This window comes from Phocoena sinus, chromosome 14 (genome assembly GCF_008692025.1).
Source record: "Phocoena sinus isolate mPhoSin1 chromosome 14, mPhoSin1.pri, whole genome shotgun sequence".
Classification (NCBI taxonomy): domain Eukaryota; kingdom Metazoa; phylum Chordata; class Mammalia; order Artiodactyla; family Phocoenidae; genus Phocoena; species Phocoena sinus.
Genome location: NC_045776.1, coordinates 20,640,330 through 20,654,277, shown reverse-complemented (window position 1 = coordinate 20,654,277; position 13,948 = coordinate 20,640,330). Strand labels below are relative to the sequence as shown.

Sequence of the window (13,948 nt, the reverse complement as noted above, 5' to 3'; positions counted from 1 at the left end):
TAACTAAAGCAGTTTTCAAAATATGATATGGATTTACTGCAGTCCATCTTCAATAGAGAGAATTACAGCAGATTTCTGAGGAAAACTGTGAACTTTCTTTTCTTGGAGAGGCATTTTTAATATGATGATATGGACCATTTAATAAAAACCAGCCCTTTGGTAATAAAGAAGGACCTTGTTGTAGGTTCCTGCAGCTGCTTCTCTCTGATCTAGATCTGAGAGATACTGTATTTTTATTTGGACAACTGACCGTTGGTCATTTGTTCCTTTAGACTAAATATGAGTCTAGAGTAAAACCTTCCTAATTTTCTTTGTTTCTAAAACTATACTCTCAACCACCTAATTATACCATCTTGATTGAACACACACGTTCCTCTTTCCCTTTACATTCTTAAAAGCAGTTTAGCTCCTTATACCACCTACCTGAAGCCCCCATTCCCTTTTGCCTTAGAGAACCAACATCACCAAAGATTTGCCTTAATGTTTTCCTTGCAGCCCCATACTTTAACCTTGAGATTGTACCTGCATGTGTTTCTCCTCTCCATTTTTGATAGGACTTCCTAGCCTAGAGATAAGGTACTTCTCTTCAAACTGCTCTTGCCCTCAGAGTTCTATCCAGTTTGCTGGATTACACTTTCCATATTTGAAGAAATCTTTAATCAAGTCTTTGCCCATTTTCTGGTTCCATTTGCTAAGTGACTGCATCTGTCCTGGGCCAACCCTGTATCTCCTCATCTCCATCTTTGAATGGGGTAAGCCTGAAGCCCGCTCAGTGACCCAGAGGACCTCTAACCCTTTGTGAATATAGACAAATGAGTTTTAATATCAGATACCCTCTGCAGGCGCATTTCACTTTTGCATCTCTTTAATATGATATCTTGATCTTTTGTGTCTTTAATCTCCACCCCCTTCAGCATTATCAGATTTTCCATCTCCTCTGCCCTTTGCTGACCTCACTGAGCCTCCCAGAGAGGTGTCTCAAAATTATCTCACAAACTAATTATCTCGAAATATTTCCTGCATAGAAATTCTCTTTCAAAAGTGAGAGATTATCTTCTATCACTGTATTTTTTTCCACTTTACCCAGTAGCACTTTTTAAAGAAATAAGTCCTCAGAAATACTCTTCTTTCATCCACACTTATACCTGCTATGCAGCTCTGTTCATTTTCAATTTAACTGGGATCTGTTGACTCTGAATATGAATGAATGAAGTCAAATCACAGCATCCTCAGCATGATAAACAGTGTTTTGGTCAAACTAAACTGTGTTCTCTGGAGAAAAGGGGTGTTTCCGCACGTAAAACTGTCCAGATAGCCAAAGGCTTGTCCCAGACGGCTGTGTGAAACCTCTCTAACCATAGTAATCTGACTGAAAATTACAGTGTTTGCTACCAAAGAGGAAACATTGCAATTCTGCATTCAGGCAACTTGTTTCAGCAGATTCATCTCTCCTATAACTTCTTAGCTGGATGTGCTTCTGTTTTGTTATGGAGGATAATGATAATGGTTATTATTCGTATCACTTTATTAGCAATGCCTTGAGCACCCGGTAACTCTGATTTGTCTGACAGTTGACATGGCATGTTTAAAAAAATTGGCATATCGGCTGGTAGATAATAATGCAGCCGTAGCCGGGTTTGGTACATTGAATGTCACTGACATCGCTACTTATGAAAGGAGAAATAACTCTTTTTTTTCTCGCTTTTTCACTTATGATTGCAAGGCCCAGACAATTCAGGCAATACAGTCAGTGCCGTGTATATTTTACTACTCTCCCCGGAAGATAGAGTCCTGTCCTGCTGGGTCTATTTCTACTGTTTAAAGGGGCAGTGTTATCCTATCCCTTAAATATATGAGGGTAGAGGGATGGAATGTTCTCAACGTGAAGAATGGATTAGTCAGATCCTGGCAATAACTCTCTGAACTGCTCCAGGGCCCCTTCGGGTGACTTAGGGAAAGCCCACTTTGTCACGGATTATGAATGGCTTTTTTTTGTCTCCCTTGCAGCAGTGAGCGAAGGACCGGCCACCCAACAGCCGCCCATGTTGCCCCCAGCACAGCCTGAGCATCCCAGCGGTGAGGAGGCACCCAGCAGAACCATCCCCACAGCCTGTGTTCGACCAACTCATCCACTCCGCAGCTTCGCCAACCCTTTGCTACCTCCACCGATGAGTGCAATAGAACCGAAAATCCCTTATACACCGCTTTTGTCTCAGTCAGGTAAGTGCCCATTTGTTTACACTTAAAAGCTTTGTTATCCCTGGTCGCTGCACCGTAAGTACATGAGGGTTCCGAGAAGGCCTGGACATAATGTATCTTTTTGACATTGATTATGAGCCCCGTGTGCTCGTGTCTTTCACTGATGTTTGTGGTGCAGCTTTTAAGTATTTGCCTTATAAGCAACTGGCTGGTTGTAGGCACCTTTCATTCCTTTGGAAAGTTGTTCATGGATCCTGAATGTCAGTCTAGTACTTTTAATGTGTGCTATAGGTATGCCCACTAGAGAATACTGGAAAAGTTCTTCTGTCTGACACATGAGTTGTAGGATTTAAAGCCAGACTCCAAGACTAGAGTAAAAGGTATAGAAGTCTGCAAAATCACTTTTTAGAGAAATGCCTGTAAATCTCATAATTCTGCTTTGTTCTTTTCATTAGTCATCTTGCAGGGGTTCTTATTTTAGAGTTCCAGGGCCAGAAAGGCATATCAGACCAGTGTAGCGTCTAACTTCCTAATTTTAGAAATAGAGAAACCACAACTTAGATAGATAGGAAGTAACATCTCTATGTTTCCTTTCTAAGAATGTCAAATGGCAGAGAGGAGAACCAGAGTCCCTAATTCCCAGTGCAGTGTTCATTTTATTACCTTAGCTGGTATCCAGTGAGGCTGAACCAGAGCTCCTTTTCGTTTCTCTTAGGGGTTAGGGAGATGAAGGGGGCACAGAGAGGGACAAAGGAAGAAGAAGAAGGAGGAGAAGGAGGAGGAAGAGGGGGAGAGGAGAGGAGGAACAAATAGATAGGATGAAATACAGGTCAGTAGCTAGTTAAGTAGATACACAGAGAACTACATAGTGCTCAAAATTATTTGGAATATTGGCATCATTCTTAGGTTAAAGTGCAGCGTTGCAAGGAAAACATGAAGGCAAATCTTTGGTGATGTTGGTCCTCTAAGGCAAAAGGGAATGGGGGCTTCAGGTAGATGGTATAAGGAGTTCTCTGCCACATTTCACCAGGGTTGGTCTGGTGACCAAAGAATGCAATGGAAGTGATGGTATGTCAGTTCCAAAATTAGGAGTAAGCTAGTAATGTTCAATGGTTCCAAGTACATAGAGAGGCCCCCTTAATAGACACAGGCAGCTGCATGGACCCATCGGCCACTGTACAAATACATTTGAGTTAGTTTCTGTTACTCAGATCCATACCCACAGCGATTTTAGTCACTGCGTTAGTACGTAAACCTCACAGCGACTGCTTAAACTGGGAAAAAGAAGACTGCAATTATGAATCTTAAATTTATATTAACATTAAGACTATATCTTGTTCCTGGCATCATATTAATCGATTTGTGTGAATCATCTCTGGTGTTCTCACCATTCATGTAGTGTCTCATATGGACGCTCGGCTGCAGGAGGGATGTGGGACTCCATCCCTTGAGACGCACACTACATGTTGCGCCTGGGCAGGATGGGGTCTTCTCTGACACATAGGCTTCTCTGACACATGACTGCAGGTCATGACTTCATTTCACAGGAGACGGCTCTTCTAGCCCAAAAGAAGCCCACACTAGGATTTAAAGCAAGTCTATATGGTCCAAGACCTTCTCCCACTCCCCACGTATATATCCCACATACACATCATGACGAGAATCTGCTACTTGGTATTGCCCCAAAGCTATGAGGTCTTTACTAGTTGAAACAGGGACAATTTGAAGCAAGAAAATTGATTTCATGAAACTCCTGTGTCAAGAGCATGCCGCCTGGTGATTTCTGGCTACACTCAGTTTCCCGCTGAAATACCAACCAAAGGAAATGATCTTGGAGGAGACATATTCAGGATAGACGGCAGGTTAATTGCAACTACTACTGACAACTAACCTTTACTGAACATGTGCTGTGTGACCTGCATGCTTCTGAAGACTTGTAGTATGGCATATGATCCTCAAAACTTGGTGAGGTTGCTACTTTCTTAACCCCATTTCATGGATAAGGAAATTGTGACACAGAGCATCTAAGTAGCATATCGAAGTCTACACAGCTAGGGAGTGGTGCATCTTTTCCCACCTTTCTTTAACTGCAGAAAGCATGGGTTCTGAGCTTTTAGGAACTCATTTGTAACTCTTAGTTTACGTCTAACTCATTTAATGACAGAAACAAAGATAATCTTTTAAAGCCTATTAAATTAACTCATTCTAAAACTGATAAAAAGAAAAAAATGTGGAACATCTGAAATAATTCTGAGTTGGGGAATACCATTTTCTCACAAGGCTTCTTCCCTCACATTTTAATAAGGAAAGATGAGAATTTTGTCAAAAGCTTTTTCTGCACCTATTGAGATGATCGTATGGTTTTTATTCTTCAGTTTGTTACTGTGGCATATCACACTGATTGATTTGTGGATATGAAAAATCCTCGCATCCCTGGGATAAATCCTACTTGATCGTGGTGTGTGATCCTTTTAATGTGTTGTTGGATTCAATTTGCTAGTATTTTGTTGAGGATTTTTGCATCTATATTCATCAGTGACATTGGCCTGTAATTTTCTTTTTTGTGTGTTTTCTTTGTCTGATTTTGGTATCAGGGTGATGCTGGCCTCATAGAGTGAGTTCGGAAGTGTTCCTTCCTCTGCAATTTTTTTGGAATAGTTTCAGAAGGATAAGTGTTAACTCTTCTCTAAATGTTTGGTAGAATTCACTTGTGAAGCCATCTGGTCCTGGACTTTTGCTTGTTGAGAGTTTTTAAATGACTGATTCAATTTCAGTACTTGTAACTGGTCTGCTCATATTTTCTATTTCTTCCTGGTTCAGTCTTGGGAGATTGTACCTTTCTGAGAATTTGTCCACTTCTTCTAGAGATGTTTAACTATTTTATACTGAGAATACCAATTTTATAAAACCAAGAAACTAAAGTGCTATAGTACTTTATACTGTTGACTATTCTCTTTATTTGGAAGTAAAGGTCTTGTTTTTGAGGAACTATGTAATACAGAGAAAAAAGATGGAAATGATATTCAAAAGTCCATTTTTTTTTTTTTTTTTTTTTTTTATGCGTTACGCGGGCCTCTCACTGTTGTGGCCTCTCCCGTTGCGGAGGACAGGCTCCGGACGCGCAGGCTCAGCGGCCATGGCTCACGGGCCCAGCCGCTCCGCGGCATGTGGGATCCTCCCAGACCGGGGCACGAACCCGTGTCCCCTGCATCGGCAGGCGGACTCTCAACCACTGCGCCACCAGGGAAGCCCCAAAAGTCCATTTTAAATGAAAATTTTGCTGTGGCAGTAATATTTGGTTTGGAACACAAGGTTTGGATATCAACCCATGCTCCAAGTGATCTATAATAACAAAAAATGACCCCAAAATGACCCAATGATCCTAATTTTAGAAAGAACATCTGATAATAGGCAGAACAAAGCACTTAACCTTTATTATTTACTAGTTATTGTTTTCTTCTAGTTACAGTAAAACCGAAGCTGCCTTAAACAAAATCTGGCACAATGTAGCATAAATGAATGTATTATATCTTTAAAAGATGGAGAGTTTGTTCTTCTCTCTCTACACCTATTCTCTCAAATAATAAGCATATTTGAAGAACCGTTCTCTGTTCTAACGTCATGTGGACAAGATCTCATTTTCTTTTATTTCCATTGCACGTTTATAAGTCTTCTTTTGTTTTAATGTTGTTTTTGTTTTTAGTGGAACTATTTCTTACAAACTATCTTTTCTTTCAGATTTTCCAGTATCTCTGGCTTGCATTTTGGGGGTTGATTTTATTTTTTTCATAGTAAATACCATCCTCCCCCACTCACCTGAAGCACACCCCACCATCACTTGTGAATTATTAAAGGCCTTTCCCTTTTTTGTTTCTCTTATTGTCTCCCTGTGGTTCCTGTTCATTTCATAATGCCCTACCTCATGATTTTCAAATAAGTTCTCCCTGCATTGCTCCTGACACATGGTAAATAGTATGCTTTTAAGAAAGGGCTGATGTTTACCTATTCTAATAGAAAAAGAAAATTAGCAGACTGACAAATGTATTAGCTGTGACATTAACTACTTGCTTCTTAGTCTAAAAGATGAAATATTTAGAGCTTTCGACAAATTTTAATTCTAAGAAAATCATTACTGTAGTCAAACTGATTGAAGAAGTAAAGTCATTCTCTTGTTGGCTTAAAAAGATACCTCAAATAATTTTTCTCTGGGTTTCACAATAAAGGACTGTGTAATTACTAATGAACTTATCTTTACTTACCACAAGTAGTCACTTTAGAATATGGTGACGTGAGGCATCGCTGTAATTTTTAAAGATCACGCCCAACGAGAAGTTCCTTCTGGTTTGAAACCATTTAAATTAGGATCAGTGAAGAAGTTCTTTCCCTCCTCAAATTCCTGTGTGTGGTTTTTCTTGGGCAACATTATCGATCTGTACCTCAGTTTGCCTTCCGAAAAGGCATGCGAAGCTATGTTTGCAGCAGTTTTCTGTGAGGTATAGGGCACCACATAATACGCAGTAATGACTTCCATGGGGTTGCAGAGAATTTTGCAGTATTTCTCTAGTAAATGGTAATTAGAAAATCATCTTGTTGTCATAACGAGTGACATTGTACCTACCTGAAAACACAGGTTCATTCCTTTATTTTTTCCTTCCACAGTTAGAAGTTTAGCTTACTAGACTCTAGGGTGTTTTATGGTATTTCTTACAATTTCATCAGCACCTCGTGATAAAGTGGTTCCATTTCTTAATGCTTCATCTCTGTGTGGTCTTTACACATATCGGGGAGGCTACACATACTGCACTTTGCAAATCACAGATGTGAACATATAAGTGATTTGGCTCAGTCCCCTTTCAGATTAAATAGAAAATGTTTGATAAGAGTGTTGGGTTTATGGCATTATAGATCTGACATAAATTCTACAAAGGGCCAAGATAGGCTGTTTTTTTGTTTTTCTTCTCCAGTTAAAATTCCTTTTAGCTGTGAACTGATCAGCTGCACTTTAAATGAACCTGGATTAGGAGACCATTTGTCTTCTGAGGCTGTAATTCTAAAGGGAAAGAAAATGTGACCTCTTAAATAGTGACTTTTATATCGTAGCGCTGTTTTACAACATTAGCCCCCCTGGAGTTCTTGCATCTTTGTAAAGCTGCATACGTGCTGTATTGCCCTCCATTTACACATTGCATTTCCACATGTTTTTATTTATAAAAGCGAAAACCTAGAACATCCTGATCTTTTCAATCTTCTAGGGATCGATATGTCAGTGGACATGACAAGACCAAAACTCACTTCATTGTACTGCGAAATTGAGTTTGATTTTCCTTCTACAGATTGCGGCATGTGCTTCAATTTGTCTGAGAACTGAGGACAAGGAGTGGGTGGAGGTGGCTGACGTGGACAGAAAAGGCATTTGATTTATATTTTATGGGTGGTTGGAAAATCATGTGTTCCTGCTATAACCTGATCTTTTTGGCAGGCCTCATTCAGTAAATATACTATCACACAAAACTGCCAATAAATTACTATGATACATTAATACAATTCCTTCCCCTGAGTCACCTGTAGTCTACCGTTGGGGGTGTTCATTAGGATTCCACCTGAGTATTCCATTCTGCTGAAACGAGTCACAGGCAGAGGTCAGACATCCTTTAGCAGGTGGAACCAGAGGTCACTTTTCAGGCCAGTCAGATCAAATAAATCACTGGCACAGTTAAGTGGGAAAGATGTGTTGATTTGATGTTTTTGGAGCCAGTACCACCAATCAATTTCAGAGTGGAAAATTACATCGCCTCCTTCACGTTTGATCTCATGTGTAGGCTCATCTCTGTGTGTGTTTTTGGTTTTTTTGTTGTGGTTTTTTTTGGTAGGTACCCCCTTGAAATTGTCTTGTCCTCATTCCCAACAGATCATTTTTTTAATAGATGAAATTTGATTTGATTTGGTCTAGTCATTCTAAATGATTACTTGGTAAATGTAATTAAGTCAAGTTTGCTTTATACATCACCAATATTTGTGACTCTGGAACCTACTTGGTGTTTTAATAAAATACTATTTCCTTTAGTATGGCGTTCCAGTATTTAAATAGAAAAAAATCTCTGCTAACTGCCTCAAAGAGAGGGAAACCATTTCTAGAGGACACTTTATGAGTAAGCCACGTGACTGGTACCTCACTTATAAATGACAAAACTGAAACCTGAAAAGGTTAAGCAGCTTGCCCAAGGGCAACAGTTGAGCTAATGGCCTAGTTGAAGAAATTCAGAGAAATAGAACGCTGAAGAAAAATAAAGGATTTTAGTTAGCTTTCTGTGCTGTGAGTAGTTATTCTCAGATTGACTTTTCCCCTACAAGCAGGCTTCTAGGATGATTCTAGTTATTAAATATCACTCAGAAAGAATTGTTTTCTAGCAGAGAGGTTGAGTTATTTAGCTTAGTGTCTGAGTAAATGTTTTATTCCTTTATGTAGGCTAGACAGAGGAAAGGAGTTATAGCAAGATAGGAACTAGACAGGAGCTCTGGAATAACTCCTATCAAACTCACCTGTCCAACCTGCCGGATCCCTCTACAGGAGGGCAAGGAGCCAGGGAACTGACATCTGTTGCTTTCAGCACCATGCACCATGGATGGCCAGGGCTTTGGAGTCCAGTAATAAAATTAAGATGAGCAGAAGGAAGTGTGAAACAAAGATAAAAGTTAACACACAGGAGAATATTACTCAGATTGTGGCTTAGAACATGTGAAGGTCAACAAGAGTGAGAAAGGAATGGCTGATACTTTTTAGAACTGCAAAAAGCTATTGGGAAGAGGGGGTGAACGAGCACCACTGAGTCAAAATTTGAGTCCTTTTGATCAGATTTTTATGCAATTAAAACAACAAGAGAAAATATTGTACCAAGAATTGCTAGATCGTAAGTAAAAATTGAGGCTAATTATCAAATTTAAACAATTAGACACTCTAGGGTTAAAGTATTGCATTGCTATCTAGATAATCATAGAGAAAATGAAAACAAATCTTTTTTCAGAACCTTGTTACCTAGTAGACTATATAATTTGAAACATATAATCTAAGAAGAATGTCCTCGGATTATACTGGGGAGTGGTGGCCTTGTGGGTGACAGAGAATGATGAGTGAAAGGGTGAGGAATAGGTTTTTTGCAAGGCAGTGATTATTCCTTCCACATATCCTATGAACCTGCTAGGTCACATGGTTCATTACTTCTATATAGATGTTGTTACTTGCGAAATATCTTGAGGATCATAGTACATTGGAGGAGAATAGCATCCCCTTTATTCCTAAAAAGAGGGAGTGAGGCCCAGTGCAAATAGAGTCCTGAGGACTACTCCCTCCATTATGCCAGTTATGGAATTCTGCTCCCCTGAATCCTGCTAATTCTAATCTGTGGAATTAGATAAACTTTCCTCTTCAAAGAGGAATAAAATGTGAAATTCTAGCAATCTTAATTACTGCATGAATAAGGGTGGATGTTCTCTCGGTATTTCTTCTTTGCTTTGTGAAAGAGTATAAGTAAGAGAAAGGTTTTCCTTTGAGTACAGATTCTGAGCTGCACGCTGTACATCTCAAGTCTTCTAAGCGTTTGGCAGACCTCCTTATGGCTCATCAGTGTGTGTCAGATTCCAGTTGCTTTCTTTGGGAACGGGGGAAATTTTGAAACAGACAAAAAGTGTTCACATAAACCTCTGTGTTAATGGATTATTGAAAATGCGTTGTGAAAGATCTAACACACTGAAACAATCTCTGTGGTTAAAAGCGAGAATTTAACCATCAGTGAACTATTTCTGAAGATATGACCTGCAGTATCTAAGAGAATGTGTAAAAACCACTTAAAGATCCTACTTCTTCTGAATGTTTATAACTTTTATCTTATTGGCAGGGACTTAATGGGAAATTCAAGTGCCATGTTAAACATCTTCCTAGAGTAGACTTTCATCTTAGGCTTGCAGAGGGTTGATGTTCTTATTGCCAGAATCTCTTTATTTACCATAATATCAAAGCTCTCAGAGGAGAATGCCTTTATCTTTTGTGGTAAAAGGGATTCCAGCAAGTTGTTTTTTAATTTGGTGCAAAACAGCCATCACTGTTTTGCCCATTTGATTTGATGGTATTTATAGCAACTGCTCTTTTCACATCTACTCCAAATTGCCCTTCTTAAATATTCTTCTTTCACATTTCCCATCCTCTTACCCAGTTGTTTGTATCTTTCTACTCCTGTGGTCACCTGAGTCATGATTTTTTACAGAAACAGCATATTTCAGACTACAGTAATGTGTTTACCTAGTGTACCTTTAAAGTCTGAGATTATTGGTTTAATCTTTAGGTTTGGTAGGTGCTGCATTTAAAATTATAGTTATTCGTTTTCTTCTTGGCTCCTCCCTGGAGTGGTACCACAGTTAGTTAATAGAAACAGAATGTTTTGGGCACACAGGTCTGAGCTGATGCCTGCCTGGTGCAGGACTAAAGGCAGGAAGGCACCATGTAATGAGAATTTGGCCAGTCTTCCGGTTCTCTTTGGCAGGAGTGAAGTGTGACTGAAAGAGGACTTACAGGAGGAAAATAATAAAACTCCACTAGGACTCAGCTCCCCTATTCATTGGGTAGGTTGGCCTTGAATAAGTCATTTAACCTCTGTGCTTCCATTTTCCACAACTATAAATGGGGAGAATAAAATCTAGCCCGGAAAGAGTTTCATTTTCCTAAGGGAGTCAAAGCATGTAAACATGAATGATGCTAGTTAAAGATGTTAGCCCTGAATCCAGGAGCTTCTGATTTGATATAATCTGGAGACCATATTGCCTTATAAATTGGGCCCAGTGAAGTTTCCAGTGCCCTATAATAAGAAACAGTGGCATCACGTGGAAGGGGGTTTAAAAGTACATTTTAATGGTTCAGTGGCTGGTGAAACAAGATCTAACTCCTGAAGGTTGTATCGCACCACGAGTATGTGCACCAGAGAAGGGGCAGCCAATGAAACGGGCCCTTGCTTGGAAGACAGAATGGTCTTGAGCAGAGAATTTCAGAACATCTGCTCAGAGCTGTCTGAATATCATTTCTTAAGTCTAGAGAGAAGCATAGCCTCTTTCACTTAAACAGGTCTTGCCCTTAAATCATAAATCCATCCAGCAGCCGGGAGGCTATTTCCCACCAGCCCCTTTAAATAACCAAACTGCTTTAGATAGCATTCCCCCTCCAATTTCTTAATCTGTCTCTCCACCCATTGTTATGAATGTCTTTTCCTCAAGCCACTAAGGATTTATGTCCAGTAGATGTATAGATTTGGTGGTATGGTGCTTGACTTCCTCTCACTTATAAACGATGCATCTCCTGAATAGCTTCTCATGATGAACCAATGTAAGGTGACTTAAGCCTTTGGAATTTCCAAGGTCCCAGCTCTCACTTCCAGCTTAGCCTGCAGAGGGAAGAGCAGGGCAAAGCAGAGTAAGAAGTGAGGACCCAGAAGTGAGCTGCTGAAAGTGGGAAAAAGGATATGTCTCATCAAACACATGTAAAATATTACTGACACCTTCATCTTCTCATTTACAAATAATATATGTCCTTTTTTAAGTATTTTTAATTGAGGTCTAGTTGATTTCCAATGTTGTGTTTATTTCTAGTGCACAGCAAAGTGATTCAGTTACACATATATATACATTCTTTGTTATATTCTTTTCCATTATGGTTTATCTCAGGATATTTATCCTATACAGTAGGACCTTGTTGTTTATCCATTTAAAAATAGTATATATGTTCTATGAAGAACATTATAGTATGGCTCATTTCCAAATGTGATTTGAGATATAAATTTTTAATTCTAAACTCTCCATTAACATGACTATGTAAGCAGAGCTTCTTAAATCTTAGATGCCTAGGAATCACCTGCAGAGCTTACTAAAATGCGGGTTCTGATTCAGTGGACCCAAAAGAGGGCCTAAGATTCTGCGTTTCCTAGAAGATATCCAGGTGATGCTGATTTTGCCCTTCTGTAGATCACATTTTGAGTAGTGAGATTCTTAAACAGATCATGTGTTCCTCACCTGGAGTTCAGGGAAAAACTTGTGGGTTTAGGAACTCTTTTGAAATTAAATTCACATTTGTGTGTGTGTGTGTGTGTGTGTGTATGTGTCTGTTTTTTCTATTCAGTGGGTTCATAGCTTTCATTAGAGTTTCAAATGGTTCATTATTTGTAAATAAGTTAAGGACCACTTAAGCTGCCTTTTTGTCATTCACCCTGCATTTAGGCTCTCTGCTATGGAACATAAACACCAAAGTCTTTTTTTCTTTTGCCTTGGTTTTGTTTGTTTGTTTGTTTTGCAAGACCAATTCCAAAATGTCTTTTGCAGAGATAACCTTCCAGAATCTAAGGCCAAGAGCGGAACACTCTTGTCCTGCTCAGTGAAAAAATTAACTTATTCATTTTCTCGTAGAAACACCAAGGCCTTTGTGCACAGTTTTCAATGCTCGAGGAGGGAATCGGTTAGATTAGTATTTATAAATGTCTTAAAAGTGGTCCCACTTCAGAAACTTTTATTTTTGTTGCCTAAACGAAAACTGATAGAGAAGGTCCACAGCTCTCTAGGATAAATTTTCTCCAGAAGATGAGCTCCTGCAGGAAATGGAGATGTGCTGTCACTTGAAGGGGGTCATCATAACCTATCCTTGGCACCTGTGTTCTGATGTACAGTGGAGAGCACTTCCAGCAGAAACTGAATGATTATGTACACATTTCCCCAAACAGTGACTCATCGTTCGATGTAAATTTCAGATTCAGCCAGTGTCACACTGACATCTGAAATCTGTAAAACATATTTTTAAAAACGTTGCTCATGGTCATAAGGGTAGGCGAACCTCTAAATAGCAGTAGTATAAATCACAGAGATAATTTTTAATGGGAAGTAATTGAATGTTTATTTGAAGAGTGAAGAAGTTAAGTTATCTAATATCCTGAAAGATATCATCATAAATCATTTATTGCCTATAAACTAATTCTAAGGAGTAAATGTGTGTCTGAGGAGGCTCGGTGGTAAAGAAGGGGTAGGAGAGAGGAAGGTTTTTAAAGAAAAAGAACCTGTTTCTCCAATCAATATTGGAGAAACTAAAACCTCTCTCCCTCTCTCCCTCCATCCTACTGTGTCTGTCTCTTTTTGTTTTTTGTTTGTTTTCTGGGTCAGAGCTCCTGAATTTAAATGGAAACAGGTGCTCCGTAAGCACTTACCAGTACATGAGTACTTGAATTTGAGAAACCCCAGACCAGAGACAGGAACAATGATAGAACATTGGAAAATACCTTGGAGAAAAGTGTATTAAAAGGAATTTTCCTGGGTCTCTTGATGTTTCGAATGTTTGAGTTTTCAGCTCAGAGGCCTCATCTTGATCTCTTTCCTGGAGTTTGTGGGTTAGACAGATGGTGCAGGATCCGGTTCCTGGAAGGTGACCTGGAGCCCCCATCTGCCGGGGGGAGGCCATCCAACCACGAAGGCGCCACCTTCTCTTCCTCCAACTTCCTTGTCTCCCAGATGCCACACAATCAGTACTTTCTCTAATTCTTTCCTGGGTTAAAGCTCATAAAAGCTCATAAAGCTCAAAAAGTTTCGCTATGTGTTCTGTTTGTAGTATGACTCTAATTAAATAGTTCACACTTACATGACTTATCTTCTTACACCAACATGTAATACCATGATAGACTCTCATTTTCAATATTCTTTAATGGAACAGTAGAGCTTAATACGTGCTGAG

General features: G+C 39.4%; 1 protein-coding gene across 1 annotated transcript in view; it reads left to right on the top strand.

The window, feature by feature from the left end:
- DCC (DCC netrin 1 receptor) overlaps positions 1 to 13,948 on the top strand; it is a 774,287-nt gene that overhangs the window by 717,606 nt on the left and 42,733 nt on the right. The window contains exon 27 of the mRNA XM_032654035.1: positions 2,008 to 2,220. Coding sequence (XP_032509926.1) covers positions 2,008 to 2,220 — 213 coding nt within the window. The remainder of the gene's footprint in view (positions 1 to 2,007; positions 2,221 to 13,948) is intronic.